The sequence below is a fragment of the Danio aesculapii genome, chromosome 5, assembly GCF_903798145.1.
Source record: "Danio aesculapii chromosome 5, fDanAes4.1, whole genome shotgun sequence".
Taxonomy (NCBI): Eukaryota; Metazoa; Chordata; class Actinopteri; order Cypriniformes; family Danionidae; genus Danio; species Danio aesculapii.
Window position 1 is genome coordinate 74,462,818 of NC_079439.1, and position 17,410 is coordinate 74,480,227.

Here is a 17,410-nt window from a genome sequence, read left to right on the forward strand (position 1 = left end):
CCTCCTGGGACGTATTCAGCGCTCTCCAGAGATATATACAGGGGTACGTCATCAGAATGAGTCTGGGTTGTATAATCAGCTCTTGTCATATGTGTTGCCTCTTGTTGAATCTCTGAATGCCTCCTTTGTGTGTCGATTTGGACAAATTTACCCTTCGTAGTTTGATTGACAGATGATCTGGCCAATCAAAATGCAGATTCTGTGCCTGCACACCACTTCATCAATCAGTGTAGAGTGTTGTACACAGCGGGACGCTTTTCACTCGGTGTGGGTTTCCTCCGGGTGCTCCGGTTTCCCCCACAGTCCAAACACATGCGCTATAGGGGAACTGATCAACTAAACTGGCTGTAGTGTATGAGTGTGTGTGTGTGTGAATGAGTGTGTATGGGTGTTTCCCAGTACTAGGTTGCGGCTGGAACGGCATCCGCTGTGTAAATGCTAGAATAGTTGGCAGTTTAAAAGTCACTCGTTTCCACCCGCCGGCTGCAGTCATGATGGGTGTCCGCTCACCACACCTCTGCATGGTAAAGTCCTGCTGTCTTCTTCCTCCAGTGTGTACAGTGATGCAGCCGTCTCGTACACCAGCACATCTCCACACACTCGTCATCACGGCGAGGAACTCCAGCGCTTCACAGCCGTTCACATTGTTTTAGAGTATATTCACTCAGCTGTAGTGGGCTCATTATTGAGGCCTATTTTCCCCTCTCGCCGGCTCCATTTTCCCTTTGGTCCGCTGTTGGGCTCTGCGTCGGGAACAATAGGTGTGCAATTATGGGAGCGGGGCCCGGAGCCGGCGTTTGATGTGCTCTGGAGTGGCCGTGGCGCGGCGAGGGAAAGGCTCCCACTCTGCTGCTTTTCTGAAGCGTTATTAGCTCCCAGCGCACAAAAGCCGGGCCATAAATAAGCGACTGGCAGCCACAATATGCTAGAAATAATGTTTATCCTGCCTGCCGAGGCTGCGGCCCTCATTAGTGCACTGAGAGCGCCATCAGAAAGCCACTTTATCCCGCTGACCGTCTCGTCTTCATCTGCTGCGTCAGGTACGTGTGTGTGTGTGTGTGTGTGTGTGTGTGTGTGCTGCTCTAAACAAACGCATTACGGTTTAATTAAAGGCACAGGCCACCATAATAAAGATCATCCTTCACTCTCAGGTCAGTCCAAACACACCACACACATCAACATGAAATCAGTGTGAGGGCAAGGCCACCGGCCTGCGGGAGCACACACACACACACACACACACACAAAACAGTCTGATAACAGACATAACATCATGACAACACACACACACACAACAGTCTGATAACACACACACACACACACACACACACACAAAACAGTCTGATAACAGACACAACAGTCTGAAAACAGACACAACAGTCTGATAATACACACACACACAGACAACAGTCTGATAACACACACACACACACAAAACAGTCTGATAACAGACATAACATCATGACAACACACACACACACAACAGTCTGATAACACACACACACACACACACACAAAACAGTCTGATAACAGACACAACAGCATGACAACACACGCATAACAGTCTGATAACAGACACAACAGTCTGAAAACAGACACAACAGTCTGATAATACACACACACACAGACAACAGTCTGATAACACACACACACACACACAGAGTCTGGTAACACACAGGAATCTGATAACGCACACAACAGTCTGATAACACAACAGTCTGATAACATACATAACAGTCTGATAACACACACATTATTCTGCTAACATACACACACATGAATGGGTTTACACAAGCATGTGTTAAAATCCCTACATCCATCGATCTAAAATTTCTGTTAGGTTGTTAGAGCGGCCGACTGTAGTATTGGTATCCTAGCAACCGGCAGTAAACAATGCAGCCATAACAGAGCCGTGACATTTGCTCTGTCTGAGATTAATCTGCAAATGTTTTACACAAGTACAGAAACACCTGACAACAGCGTAACACTTTTTTTAGGCATTTCAGTCACTTGTTTCTCCTGTGTGTGTGTGTGTGTGTGTGTGTGTGTGTGTTTGCTTGTAGTGCCATTTGTTATTGCAGAAACGCTTGTCAATTCGAGTTGGCAGCTTTATTGAGCAAGAAACCACATTAGTGTGTGTGTGTGTGTGTGTGTGTGTGTGTGTGTGTGTGTGTGTGTGTGTGTGTGTAGCTAAAATGATGATATATGTTCCTGATGCTAAAAAGCACTTTTGAATCTTTGCATGGTTCAATGGAAACACTTCTCAGGTGAATAGCGTGTGTGTGCGTGTGTGTGTGCGTGTCCGCGCGATAGATGCTTTCACTGCTCTATTCTCCACTAATTGATTTCAATCCTTGCTCTCCTGAACATGCAGACTCCCCATTCACCCGCTGCAGAGTGAAAGCGTCCCTCCACCGGTGTGTGTGTGTGTGTGTGTGTGTGTGTGTGTGTGTGTGTGTGTGTGTGATCATGGCTGGCAGTATTGGTTTAACACACACACATTAGTCAACATTTTCTTCATTTTCTCCACATTAGATGAAGTGTGTTTGACTAGTGTGTGCTCCCATGAACAAATACTGTAGTGTGTGTCTTAATCCAGAGTATTATACTGTATCTACAACTCTCTTAGTTCATGAACACTCCTGCATACTATATCAACAGTAATCTGATCAACTCTAATAAACACTGTAGTGTACTTTAGTGTTTACTACAGTAAACTGATCAACTCTAATAAACACTGTAGTGTACTTTAGTGTTTACTACAGTAAACTGATCAACTCTAATAAACACTGTAGTGTACTTTAGTGTTTACTACAGTAAACTGATCATCTCTAATAAACACTGTAGTGTACTTTAGTGTTTACTACAGTAAACTGATCATCTCTAATAAACACTGTAGTGTACTTTAGTGTTTACTACAGTAAACTGATCATCTCTAATAAACACTGTAGTGTACTTTAGTGTTTACTACAGTAAACTGATCAACTCTAATAAACACTGTAGTGTACTTTAGTGTTTACTACAGTAAACTGATCATCTCTAATAAACACTGTAGTGTACTTTAGTGTTTACTACAGTAAACTGATCAACTCTAATAAACACTGTAGTGTACTTTAGTGTTTACTACAGTAAACTGAGGTGTAGTGTTGTTTGATATAGCCTAGAGTTGAAGAAAACTACAGTACTGGCTCATTTGTTTATATTACTGTAGTTGTTGTGTAACCATAGCAACTGTAGAATCGCCACAGCAGGTCAGTGTACGCACTGTAGATGAATACGGTCTCTCTCGTGGGTTTATAACAGTGTTGGCTGTTTTCAGGCTGTTTACCGTGTTTTACTGCAGAACTACACTGTGTGCGGTTGAGATGTGATACTGGTAAGGTAAGGACAGGTTTGGTTATATGGTATATTCAGCAGTGTAATGACACGTGTATCAGCAGAACTGTAACTGCACACATGTCCTTTAGTAATTGAAGTTGATCATGAATACATCACTGAAGCCGGCGCTCATCAGTACTGCATCATGTGGACTGATCAAACTACATGTTAGAGCTTAAACTGATCAGAATCGCAGTTACAGGGTCAATGAGGCTGCAGATTAAAGGTTAAAGGTATGCTGGAGATGCTCCTGTATTAAGTGGATTACAGTGTGGGGACAAATTTGGTCCCCATGAGGAACACGGCTTAAAAATAAACACAGATCTGCTGGAACTATTTTACTATGGGGAAGGGGTTTTCTCTGGTGCTGTTTGTACAGTAGTGTGTGTGTGTGTGTGTGTGTGTGTGTGTATGTGTTCAGCTGAATGTCCTCAATGATCAAACCTCCCTATAAGCAGTGCACTGGGGGGAAATCGCACATTATTTTTACAGTAAATGTAAAGGAGTGGATCATATCTGCATGTTGTTCTGTGCAGTTTGGGTTATTTCTGACTGCACAGGTCTCTGTTGAGCTAAAGGTGTTGCGCTCGAGTGTGTGTGTGTGTGTGAGATGATCATATAACTTCATTATTGATATATTGATGATCCTGATATATGAAACTGATCTACAGTAGACTCTGCTCCATATCAGCGGCTTTACTTCAGCTTTAGTTACCGCTCTGCTCTGATCCATTCATCATCTCCAATCCCTCCATCATTAAACTGAACACAGTTATCAGTTTGATCATCAGTGAACATCACGGTTACTGCAGTCAACACATTTACTTCAGTCAGTGGATTGAGAAGTGACCGCTTTAACACACGGACACATCTGATGTAGTATATTTATCAATAATGTTCATTTTAAAATGGGTCAAATCATGACAGTGAGACCTGAGTGTGTGTGTGGATAAAACCAACGACACCATTAATAACCCAGGTGTGAGGAAACTGGAGGAGTTTAACTGCAGGTATTCAGCGCCCTGCAGTGGAGGAGTGAGGAGTCACTGCAGCCCACATCTATAGGATCTGTGTGTGTGTGTGTGTGTGTGTGTGTGTGTGTGTGTGTGTTTAAGGTTTACCCTGGTTTAAAGAGTCAAGGGTTTAATACTGCTAAAACCTCGTGTTACAGCGCTCCTGCGGTATATGAGAGGGCTTTTATGTGTTAATCAGTGTGAGTCAATGATTTCTTTGAATTATTCAGCCTGACATGTTTACTGCTCCAAAATCCTAAATGGAAATGTAGTGTTGATGCTGGAAAACTAGTTTAATTTCAACCCAGACATTCAAAAGAAGATCTTTTAGAGCAGGAAACACAAGACTGTCATAGCGTGATGTTTATATCCAAGGTGATCAGACCAGCAGAAACCATGCCTAGTGTGTGTGTGTGTGTGTGTGTGTGTGTGTATGCAAGTGTATATTAATTGTGTGTGCGTGAAAAGAATGAGTGTGTATTCATTTTGAGTGTGTGAATAAGAGTTTATATTAATTGTGTGTGTGTGAGGGGAAGGAGAGAACGTTTGTGTGTGTGTGTTTGAGTGAGAGCATATATTAAGTGTGTGTTCCTCAGGAAGGCGTGTTTGAGTTCGGCAGTTTCTGAAATCTGGTCCAACAGCGCCCTCTGGCGGACACACAACACAATACACCTGACTGTATCAGTGTGTGTTTTATAATAATAATAATAATAATAATAATAATAATGAGAGCTTTAGACATACAGGAAGCTTTGATGTTTAATATTCACCTATTCTGCAGATTTATGAGTTTCACCATCACCGCTCAGTTCTGGAGGCGTGTGCTCTCACACACACACACACACACACACACACACACACACGATCATCATTACAGTAGAGATTGAGTTAGAGCAGACTGTAAAAAATCTTATGTGCTATTTACTTAAGATAGTGGTAACACTATTATTAGCTCCTATTATTTTTAAGTAGTTTGAAAACTTGATTTTTTTTAGCAAAAAACACGAATGAATCATGAGAAAATGACGGTGTTTTGAGTGATAGAGGATGATGAAGTTAATATTATTAGTGGAATATGCTTTTATAATATATGCAAATAAACCACCATTTACTCGCATTTATTAATGAAAATCACTCATTCATAAAATATAAAATATATCATGTAGAATGAAATACACACACAATACATTTATGCCAAATATCATTATTACATGTTCCACTGATAATGAAATGGTGCAATATGTTAAACAAATCTATATAAAATTTACTTTAAAAATGTTAATCTCTGAGAAAAACTGTTTTATCCAGGTCATGGGAAAATATTCTGTCAACTTTCTTCTGTAGGAATATTCCCATTTTAGACAATCTGTGTATTGCACAACATATAAAACCAGTGTAAACGCTGTATCCTATATGCAATATAATCAACCAATCAATGCAGTGAATATTCCTCAAAAGGTTGTAGCAGTGACTTTGTGTCAGAAACGTATTATACGTTTGTTTTTGAGTGATTTTAATTTGTGAAATATTTCTATTAATTCAGTTCAGCAATTTTCCAAGCAGCTATAACTCACTCATCCTCCAAGACAATGCAGAAGTCCTGATGGTTGCTCATCTCTCTGCAGACAGCAATGCTCTGTGCATTCCCACACTGTAAAATAAACATTACCTTTATCATTATTAAATGATGCAGTTGTACATTTTAAATGTTTAAGGTTTACTAAAACACATTGAGGAAATATATTCAGGAAATAAACCATTTCTATGTGTCTCTGAACAGTAATTCTCCAAATGTTTGAGTAGACATTACTGACTGACACTATAACACAAGTATTTTGCCTAATTATGGACAGGCTGTTTTCTAAATGTAGACTAGTGTACAGAGAAATAAGTTTATAAAAACAAACCATGTGTACAAGGAATAGTGCGTGTGTTCAACACTGTAGTGTTTGTGTTGTTTTTGTTTTTTGTAAACATGCAAACATATAAAAGGCAGTTTTCTGACACACACTCCTGCATGAGCTCTTCCTCTATCATACAAATACACCAGCAACAGAGGAGGACATCTCTCATCTCGCTCCTGATTTAATGTGAGGTCTGATGCAGCAATAGTGTAGAAATGAGTAATATTGCCTAATAATAATAATAATAATAACAACAATAATAATACACAAATAACATGATAAACAATAGCTGCTGTATGGCACCCATAAACTGCTCCTCTGTAGTGGGAAAACACTGTCAACATTTTCTTTATTAATCAGAAAAAAAATAAGCAAACAAATATGAGTATTTCTGTCCAGTATTATATATAAACACAGTTCATTACATTAATCATCAATGCTGTAAAAGAAACCTTATGAAAAGCACTAGCTGAGCATAAACCCCATTGAATAGCTATACAGCTAACATACTAGCTTACGCTAAACAAGTTCACAGTTGTTTGTCCACCTCACTTAAATGTTGCCTGATCAAACTCAGCTCCTGAACCAGCTTAAACAGCATGTGTCGTTCCTGAAAGAGCTTAATTAAGACAATAATAATAATGATGAACTGTTAATGCTCACCTCTGAACATGCTCGCTGTTGATCTGCTCCTTAATGTCGTCTGATCACTGCTGTTGTTGAGATTCAACTGCAAACATCTCAATCACATCCACATCAGAGTCAATTACCTTAAAACAAACATGAAGCCATCTTCCCTCAACATTATAGCTTCATTAGTTTCTCAAATTAGGCCTTATAATTGCCCTGGTTTCCTTAAAAACATAAGTGACTTTATCTGTTGATCTTATTAGCGAAATCTTCTCAATATTTATAATTAATACAGAAAATCTATTTTTATAAGAAAATATGACCATTATTTATAATGAACATCAATTATTTAATGAAACTTACAAGCCTCGATTTATTTTTACAGGTGATGTTCTCACACACACACACACACACACACACACACACACAACTAATGCAGACCTACACCCAACTGAGCCAAGGGTTGAAGAACTGCAAGTGAAGTTTGACAGCGCTGCATTGATCTCTGCAGTTATCAGTGTGTGTGTGTGTGTGTGTGTGTGTGTGTGTGTGTGTGTGTGTGTGTGTGTGTGTGTGTGTGTGTGTGCAAATGCCACTGCTTAAAGCGACAGCTCACACAAACATGAGGATTCACTCACAGTTCGCTCCATCCTCACCAACATCCGTCTGCTACATCAGCACTGAACACCAGCGGCTCACACTGCAGGACAAACACACACCAATGAAGCCAACACTCTCCAACATTCTGTAAAACATCTCATTTTGGGTTCAACAACAACAGAACTCAGAGGTTTGGAGGATGAAGGAATGAAGAATAGACTCTTTAGGGTGAACGGCGTCTTTAAGGACGGCAAGGTGGCTCAGTGGTTAGCAGCACTGTGGCCTTACAGCAAGAAGGTCTCTTGTTTGAGTCTCAGCTGGGTCAGTGTGTGTTTCAGTGTGGAGTTTGCATGTTCTCCCCGTGTTGGTGTGGGTTTCCTCCGGGTGCTCCTGTTTCCACCACAGTCCAAACACATGTGCTATAGGGGAACTGATCAACTAAACTGGCCGTAGTGTATGAGTGTGTATGGGTGTTTCCCAGTACTGGGTTGCAGCTGGAAGGGCATCTGCTGTGTAAAACATATGCTGGAATAGTTGTCGGTTCATTCCACTGTGTCGACCCCTGATTAATAAAGGGACTAAGCTGAATGAATGACTGAATGTGAGTAAATCCGCAGTTTTTAAAGTGATTATTTGACCTGTGAGTAAACACACTGCCTGAACAGAGTACAGGAACGATGTGCAGAATGATCAGATTAAGCTAATTCAGCTGAACAGACACTAGTTATAATGAGCTTAAGTAAATCAGGACTATCCTCAGTGTATAGTGGACGTGAGCCGTGTAACCAGAGTTTAAGAGGTGTAATAATCCTCCGTAATCCACTAGATCAAGACTCCAGATCCTCTCAGAGACGCTCCTGTGTGTTTGCACATAACAGCAGACGGAGAGGAGAGACGAGCCCTCAGCGTCTGCTGTAAAAGCGGAGCGGTGTAGAGTTCATCATGTACAGCACTGACCCGCTCTCCCTGAACCTGCCTGACCATGTTATAAGAGAAAGGGTGAGAAGTGCAGCATGAGAGTCCTCGAGTCTCATACAGCATTACTCCATCACTAGATGAGCGCCAGCATCATACACACCTCTGCAGTGTGTGAACATGCTCTCATCATCATCTCGGCTGTGTTTCCTCCTGATGACCACCTGAGGGCTCCATTAGCAGATTACTGACGGTCTCACCCTGAACTCCGTTTCCCATAATCCCCGGCGCACCACACCTGATGCTCATCTACAGCAGTGGTTCAGCCAATCAGACGCTGTCCTGTAGCCTGGCTGAGCTGCTGTTCATGTTAGTCTGTCCTGTCTGCTTTACCTGAGATCATCACCGCTCGCGTGTCTGCATTACTGCTGCAGCAATATCACCTGTGAACTGTTCTCCATCACTCAACTCAACGGCTGAGCTATAAACATGCTGGATTACTCCCTTCAGCTGCTCACAGTGTGTGTGTGTGTGTGTGTGTGATGAACAAAAGCAGCTCGGACAGGAGTGCACATTCTCACCTGGACCTCCACAATAGACCCCTGCGTCTCCATGGAAACCAGACAGGCTCAAGATGGACAGCCAATCAGCAGTGGACACGCCCCCAGCAGCTGACAGCCAATAGAAACACACTCCAGTCTAAGAGAGAGAGAGACTGATGAATATTCATGATTATGATAAGTTAAACAGTCGCGCACACACCCTGCAGCTCACCGTCAGCCAGACGACCAATCAGAACCCTGCACTAGTTACATCACATTAGTATAGGTGATCATTCAGCTGGATCCACCGAGAGGCACTACAGCACTGCATCTTCTCATGTGTTTGATTTCTCCCCTATAAAGGTGTGTGTGTGTGTGTGTGTGTGTGTGTGTGTGTGTGTGTGTGCGCTCCTGGACGGCCACAAGCCTCCAGCATACTCCAACACACTCACCTCAGCACAGACAGAGAGCAGAGCTTCATTACCTCTGAGGAGCTCCACACACTCGTCTACACACACACACACACACACACATTAGTGTTGAAGCAGCTTTATAGAAGGTTAACCACAACCTCACACTAAACCTGCAGATACTCAGTGTCAATACAACCATCACCACGAAGAGGGGACACACACACACACGCACGCACGCACACGCACACGCACGCACACACACACACACACACACACACACCTCTAGAGCAATGGCAGAACACTGAGAAATTAATTCTGAATGTTTATTGCAAGATTGGGTCAGCAGGTCTCTGCTGGGTCAGTGTTTGGTCTGTTGGGTCAGTATTTGCTGAGCAGGTCTCTGCTGGGTCGGTAGCCCAGGCGTCCTCCTCTCCAGAAGCACAGGTAATAACTGAAGGCCAGAACAGCGGTGATGATGATCAGAGCAGCGGACACCGAGAGCACCAGCAGCCACAGAGGAGCCTCACTGAGACCTGCACACACACACGCACACGCGCACACGCACACACACGCACGCACGCGCTCAAATACAGTAGGAATACACAACCACAGCCTGAACAGTCAAAGGCAACAGCAGGGAACACACACACACAGATGTTTTGTGAGCTACACATACCGTGTTCAGGGTTGGAGTGTGTGTCCCGTGATGCGCCGTTCTCAGATCCGCTCTCATCCACGATTATAAACGGACCCACAACTCTGTGTGTGGTTACACCTGTACAGAAGATCAGCGTAAACACAACTGAACAACATTACCAGTGGCAGACCACACACACACACACACACACGTTAGTTAACACACCTTCAGCAGTGTCTCTCTGAGAGCAGGTGGAGTCACAGCAGGAACAGGCATAACTCTGGGCTGGATCATCCAGGAGCACCCATCTGCATACACACACACACACACACACACACACACACACACACACTGTATTTTCTTATATCTCATGTGCTTCCACAGTAGTGTGTGATGATCACTGCTGGACTCTTTAGTGCTGTACTTCATCATCATCATCCTCCTGGTTTTCCTCCATTTGTTGGACACTTTCAATAAGCAGAAGCGTCACACAACAAGACGACGACAACTGCACAACATCACAGAGGCTTTAACAGAACTACAGTGAAGCGCTCCTTCTGCATTTTAGATGACAATTTGTCACGCACGACACTGAAAATGCAACTAATATTCAGTAGACCCATTTTGCCTTGGCGTGTGTGTGTGTGTGTGTGTGTGTGTGTGAGAGAGAGACCTGTGCTGCGTCTGCATGTAGTGGCAGGCTTTCCCATGGACATTCAGGCTCTGGTCGTCCCACGCCTTCAGCTCACAGTGCAGGAAGATCTGCAAACACACACACACACACACACACCTGAGAGAAGCATCCCCGCAGACGTCATGACCTCTGCACCTCAGACTGACCTTCTGTCCCACAGCGAGCGCAGACGCCTGCAGAGAGAAGAGCAGCTCATCCGGCCGGCGGCGGGGGGCAAAACTGGAGTTACCCAGCAGCAGACACCTACACACACACACACACACACACACACACACACACACACACACACACACACACACTAAAGCCCAAATTAACCATAAGCAGAATATTCAGTGGTTCACTTCATTTCTCCAGCACTTTTACAGTGTAGATAATGTCAAAGCAGCTTCACACAGAAGATTATAGTAGATTAAAACTGTGTGAGTTCAGTTTTCAGTGTGCTTTAATATTATTCTCAATTCTAAAACATTAATATAGTTTAATATTAATATGTGAATATATTTTAATTGACATTTTAATATATTAATATAGTTTAATATTATGTTAATATATTTTAATTTACAAATTTTGATATTAGTTTAATATTAAACTCAATTCTAAAAGGCAACACTCACAGTGCTGTACTGTCTGCTGTGCCCACAAGAGGGCATAGGAGAGCACAAGCTATTAGAAACCAGATTAAACAGGTCACATCTTATTAAAGAGAAATGAACAAACTCTCAAGCTTAAATCAGCCATCTTACTGTGTGCATGTTAGAGAAAAGCAGGAATCAAGTACAGTGTGTATCAATAACTGGAGAAAACCCTTTAACCAACACTGACTCTGTTTACATGGACATCAGTAATGGAATTATTTGCTTTAATCACGACAATAATCTGATTAAAGCGTTTACATGAGCGGCTTATTAAATGTTCCTTTCATGATGCTGTTTGACATGTTATAGCACATGATTAACGTCATCACATCACCGCGCTGTCCGCATTTATTCCGGAGTTTCATGTAATTTCAGGTGTTTCATTTTTCATTTGTCCACTTTAACTGCAGTTTGGCACTCTCACTTTCATTCAGGAACATTTCATGCTCACACCCCCGCGACAAACGAGATATTGGATGCTACCGAACTGATGGAAGAGTGTAGTTATAATGGAAGCTCATACCGCATGCTGAGTGGAGGAACAACAACAACAACACTGACTGGGTAGGTGCAAAGAGTGTCAAACAGCTATGTGCGCGTGTGTGTGTGTGTGTGTGTGTGTGTGTGTGTGTGTGTGTGTGTGTGTGTGTGTGTGTGTGTGTGTGGGGTGTGTACACTATTCTGTAGCAAAACGCTGCAAAGTCCTACATGACGGTAATGGTTTGATTAAGGTGTTTACATGTCTGTACTACACTTCAATAACGTGACTAAGATCAGCATACTCCACATGTCTTAATTAGATTTCTCTTCAGCTCCATTATGACCTTAATCTTCAATTAATATATATATAGGCTGTTTACATGGTTGACTCTAATTATTAGTGTCCATGTAAATGTAGTCACTGTTAAATGACAAACGCAGAGCAGGATCCATCTTGTACAACCCCAAATCAGAAAGTGTTGGGACCGTGTGGAAAATGCCAATAAATAAGTGATCTCTAAATGGACTTAGTCTTGTATTTCATTACAGACAACACAAACATGATTAAGGTGTTCCTCATTATTGATATTGTTTGTTTTAAACACATTTCAACAATAGCTCTAACAATAAAGCATTAAGCTCTCTGTAACGCTGCCACTTTTAAACAAGACGTTTAAGGGACTGAAGAAGTGTTTCAGGTGTATTAAGAAGTCTTATGCTGGGCAACAGCACTGGGTCTTCCACATATTCTCTATTGGAGACAGGTCGGGACTGCAGGCAGGCCAGTCCAGTACCTATATCCTCTTCCTCTGCAGCAGGTTCCTGGAGAAGGCAGCATATTGTGCTCCAGAATCTCTCGGTGCTGTTCAGCATTAATGGAGCATCACAGGAGAGCAGGTTACCTTTGCTAAGAGCACCGACACAACTGCAGACCTTGACGGACCCTGGCCTTTGGACTTGTTGCTGGAAACAGTCTGGATGATCCTTTTCTTCTTTGGCTGAAACACTGCTTCATCTGAGCACAGTACACGTCTCCACTGTGTGATGCTCCATCCCAGATGCCTCCGAGCCCAGAGAAGTGGACGGCTCTACTGGACACTGTTAACATAGGGCTTCCTTTTGGCGCAGTACAGTTTTGACTGGCGTTTGTGGAAGTAACTCCGCAGCATATAGATGAATGAGGATTCTTGATGCAGCGCCCCCTGAGGGGTCGGAGGTCACGGTTGATCAAAGGAGATTTGGAAAACACTACTTTAATTGTTGTCCATACTGTCCCGAGTGTTTCTGATTAGGGGTTGTAGGTTTACTAAGGAAATAAAGCTGCTGATACTAAGATTATTTCTGTATAGTGTAGTGTACAGTGTTCCCTCTGTTATTTTAGCAGCTGTACTCGTATGGAGGCTTTCATTTCTGATTCGTTGCTTTAGGAATGTAGTCTGGAACACTGAGAGATGTCATGAAGCGTTCACAACCTCTTTCACTCACTAATTTTCTCACTTTCTGGCTTTGCTCTTCACCTTGTACAATGTCGCTTGCGTGTCTGTCCTTGAGTTCAGGAGAGGCATCGATGGAGGCGCTGGAGCTGGAGCTGGAAGCGGTGGAGTCCTAGATTCGCTCGCTGGAGACGAAGCGAGAGGGCATCAGGGCTCTGCTCTTAACCCGAACTCGCTCGTCTGAGGTAAGTGTTCGATACAACGACAATCTCCCAGTTTCATCAACCCCGTGTGCTTCTCTGTCCAGGCCCAGCGCACCGAGGACGCGGTTCGCCCAGGCGTCGTTCACGCCGACACCCGGCTACCACGGCCCCTGGGTGCAGCCGCGTAAGGTGCTTACCCGGTCCCGGGGCAGAACGTCTCCTCCTCCGGTGTTCGAGATCCCCACGGAGAACCGCTTCGCCCCTCTCCGCGAGACGGGTCGCGATGTTGCCATCATTGGCGACTCAATCATGCGCCACGTCCGCTCCACTTCCTCCAAAGGTAACAAAGTACGCACTTTCTGCTTCCCTGGTGCCCGAGTTAAGAATATTTCTGCACAGATACCTACTATCCTGAGCGCTGCCGAGAGCCTCGGTGCCGTCGTCCTCCACGTGGGGACGAACGACACCGGGCTCCGGCAGACGGAGATCCTGAAGGAGGACTTCAGGAGCCTGATCGAGACGGTTCGACGCACTTCGCCCGCCACGCAGATCATCGTTTCTGGACCGCTTCCTACCTACCGCCGAGGAAATGAAAGGTTCAGTAGACTCTTTGCTCTGAATGAATGGCTATTAACATGGTGTGAAGAACAGAAATTGCTCTTTGCCAATAACTGGAATCTTTTCTGGGAGCGTCCTAGGCTTTTCCGCGCTGATGGGCTGCACCCCAGTCGAGCTGGAGCTGAACTCCTGTCGGACAACATCTCCAGAACACTTTGCTCTATCTGACTAGTAAGTAAAAATTCACAAAATTCACAATTTAGCCACACAGACTCCTATTCGTCCCACATAAATATCAGTAATGCATACCTAGCTAACCACATAGAGACTGTGTCTGTTCCTCGTATTATTAGATCAAGAAACAAACGTACTGTGTGCTCCAGAAATAATCTATTAAGAATTAAACCAGAAAAAACACTAAAAAGTGAAAATACAAATTTCATGAAGCTTGGTCTCCTAAACATCAGGTCACTAGCACCTAAAGCACTTATCATAAATGAAATATAACAGATAACAATCTTAATGCACTCTGTCTCACTGAAACCTGGCTGAAACAAAATGACTATATTAGTTTAAATGAGGCAACTCCTCCAGGATTCTTATATAAACATGAGGCTCGTCAAACTGGTCGTGGTGGTGGAGTTGCGTCAATCTTTAGTGATATTCTTAATGTTAATCAGAGAAACGGACTTATGTTTAGCTCCTTTGAAGTACTAGCGCTTAATGTTGTCCTTCCAAACACTATGCAAAAACCTATGTTATCTCTCGCTCTAATCACCATATATAGACCTCCAGGACCCTATGTCAATTTCCTAAAAGAGTTTTCTGATTTTATCTCTGACTTACTAGTTAAAACTGATAAAATACTAATTGTAGGAGACTTTAACATCCACATAGATGACGCTAACGACACATTAGGGCTCGCGTTTATGGACTTGCTGGTCTCACTAGGAATAAAGCAAAATGTTATTGGTCCAACCCATCACCTAAAGCATACACTAGATCTAATTCTGTCTTATGGAATTGAGGTCATTGATGTAGACATTATACCGCAAAGTGATGATATTACAGACCACTACCTCTTACTATATAAGCTGTGTTTACCTGAAATTAGCAGATCCGCTCCGATATATCGCCCTAGTAGAACTATTGTTCCATCCACTAAAGATGAATTTATAAATAACTTACCTGATCTTTCTCTACTTCGAAATGCACCCGCAAACGCAAATGACCTTGATGTAGTAACCAGCAGTATGGATGCCATCTTTACTAGCACTCTAAATACTGTGGCACCCATCAAACTAAAAAAGGCTAGAGAGAATAAATCTACACATGGTATAATAGTCAAAACCCGCGCTCTCAAAACAGCAACCCGTGCCCTGGAACGTAAATGGAAAAAAACTAATTTAGAGGTTTTTAGAATTGCATACAAAGACAGTATGTCCAGCTATAGGAGGGCTTTAAAATCTGCCAGGGCTGAGCACCTCCGCAAACTGATAGAAAATAATCATAACAATCCTAGATTCTTATTTAACACCATTGCTAAATTAACAAATAATCGGTCATCTTTGGAACAAAACGTTCCACCGCAAATTAGTAGTGATGACTTGATGAATTTATTCAGTGATAAAATAGAAGGCTTTAGACAGAAAATAGGAGATATTAACTTTCTGCACCGCCTTATACTTCAGATCCAGTAAACACGTCTCTGAATCTAAATAACCTACAGTGCTTTAAAATCATAGAACAGGAAGAGCTAGACAAAATTATAAATAGCTCTAAATCAGCTACGTGTATATTGGACCCAATTCCAACAAAGTTACTGAAAGAATTGCTACCTGTTATAGGAGAACCTCTTCTTAACATTATCAACTCTTCTTTATCTTTAGGCCATGTTCCAAATCCTTACAAGTTAGCTGTTATTAAACCTATTATTAAGAAACCACAACTGGACCCCAGCAACTGAGCTAATATAGGCCTATTTCAAACCTTCCATTTATATCTAAAATACTAGAAAAAGTTGTTTCTGCTCAATTATGCTCCTTTCTGCAGACCAACAATGTTTTTGAAGTGTTCAGTCAGGTTTCAGAGCTCATCACAGTACAGAAACTGCATTAGTGAAATAACCAACGATTTACTCTTAGCTGCTGACCAAGGGTGCATCTCGCTATTAGTTCTACTCGATCTTAGTGCGGCATTTGACACCATTGACCATGGTATCCTTATTAATCGCTTAAAGTCTACAGGTGTCAGGGACATGCCCTACAATGGTTTAAGTCTACTTATCTGACCGTTACCAGTTTGTAAATATAAATGGACAGCCTTCACAAATCAGCCCAGTAAAGTACGGGGTGCCTCAAGGATCAGTTTTAGGCCCTTTGCTGTTTACAATATACATGCTACCCCTGGGAGACATTATTAGAAGACATGGGATCAGCTTTCACTGCTATGCAGATGATACTCAATTATATATTTCAACTAAACCTGACGAGACGTCTAATCTGTCCAAGCTAACTGAGTGTATTAAAGATGTTAAAGACTGGATGACCAACAATTATCTTCTCTTAAACTCAGACAAAACAGAATTATTACTTATTGGGCCTAAATCCTGTACACGGCAGATCTCACAACTCGACCTACAATTAGAGGGATACAAAGTTAGCGTTAGCTCTACTATAAAAGATCTGGGTGTCATATTAGACAGTAATTTAACTTTTAAAAATCATATATCCCATGTCACAAAAACTGCTTTCTTTCATCTGAGAAATATTGCTAAGTTACGAAGTATGCTATCCATATCAGATGCAGAAAAGCTAGTCCATGCTTTTATGACTTCTAGGCTGGACTACTGTAATGCTCTGTTGCTGGCTGCCCAGCATCCTCTATTAACAAACTTCAATTAGTACAAAATGCAGCTGCCAGAGTTCTTACCAGGTCTAGAAAATTTGATCACATCACCCCAATTTTATCCTCCTTACACTGGCTGCCTGTTAAGTTTCGTATTGAATTTAAAATATTGCTTCTTACATATAAAGCTCTAAATAATCTAGCTCCTGTTTATCTAACCAATCTTCTGTCTCGCTACAATCCAACTCACTCTTTAAAATCTCAAAACTCAGGGCTTCTGGTAGTACCTAGAATAGCAAAGTCGAGTAAAGGAGGTCGAGCCTTCTCATTTATAGCTCCTAAACTCTAGAATAGCCTTCCTGATAACGTCCGAGGCTCAGACACACTCTCCAAATTCAAAACTAGATTAAAGACCTATCTGTTCAGTAAAGCATACACTTAGTGCACCACTTGGGGGCTTCCACACAGGTTCTGCATCTTGCTGATATACACTGTGAACATCAGCTACGCTAATTATTTTCTTTATTC

General features: G+C 42.4%; 1 protein-coding gene and 1 long non-coding RNA gene across 2 annotated transcripts in view; both read right to left on the reverse strand.

The window, feature by feature from the left end:
- Window positions 1-5,700: 5,700 nt before the first annotated feature.
- Window positions 5,701-9,363, reverse strand: LOC130228696 (uncharacterized). Its single transcript, XR_008837798.1, has 4 exons — window positions 9,022-9,363; window positions 7,564-7,625; window positions 6,959-7,035; window positions 5,701-6,042 (listed from the first exon to the last, which is right to left on the reverse strand). It is a non-coding gene; the product is annotated as an uncharacterized LOC130228696 (long non-coding RNA).
- Window positions 9,364-9,693: 330 nt separating this feature from the next.
- Window positions 9,694-17,410, reverse strand: part of LOC130228742 (zona pellucida sperm-binding protein 3-like) — a 9,118-nt gene continuing 1,401 nt past the window's right edge. The window contains exons 4-8 of the mRNA XM_056457178.1: window positions 10,873-10,969; window positions 10,706-10,794; window positions 10,258-10,340; window positions 10,072-10,170; window positions 9,694-9,928 (exon numbers count right to left, since the gene is read on the reverse strand). Of these exons, the coding sequence (XP_056313153.1) occupies window positions 9,774-9,928; window positions 10,072-10,170; window positions 10,258-10,340; window positions 10,706-10,794; window positions 10,873-10,969 (523 nt within the window). The 3' untranslated portion in view covers window positions 9,694-9,773. The remainder of the gene's footprint in view (window positions 9,929-10,071; window positions 10,171-10,257; window positions 10,341-10,705; window positions 10,795-10,872; window positions 10,970-17,410) is intronic.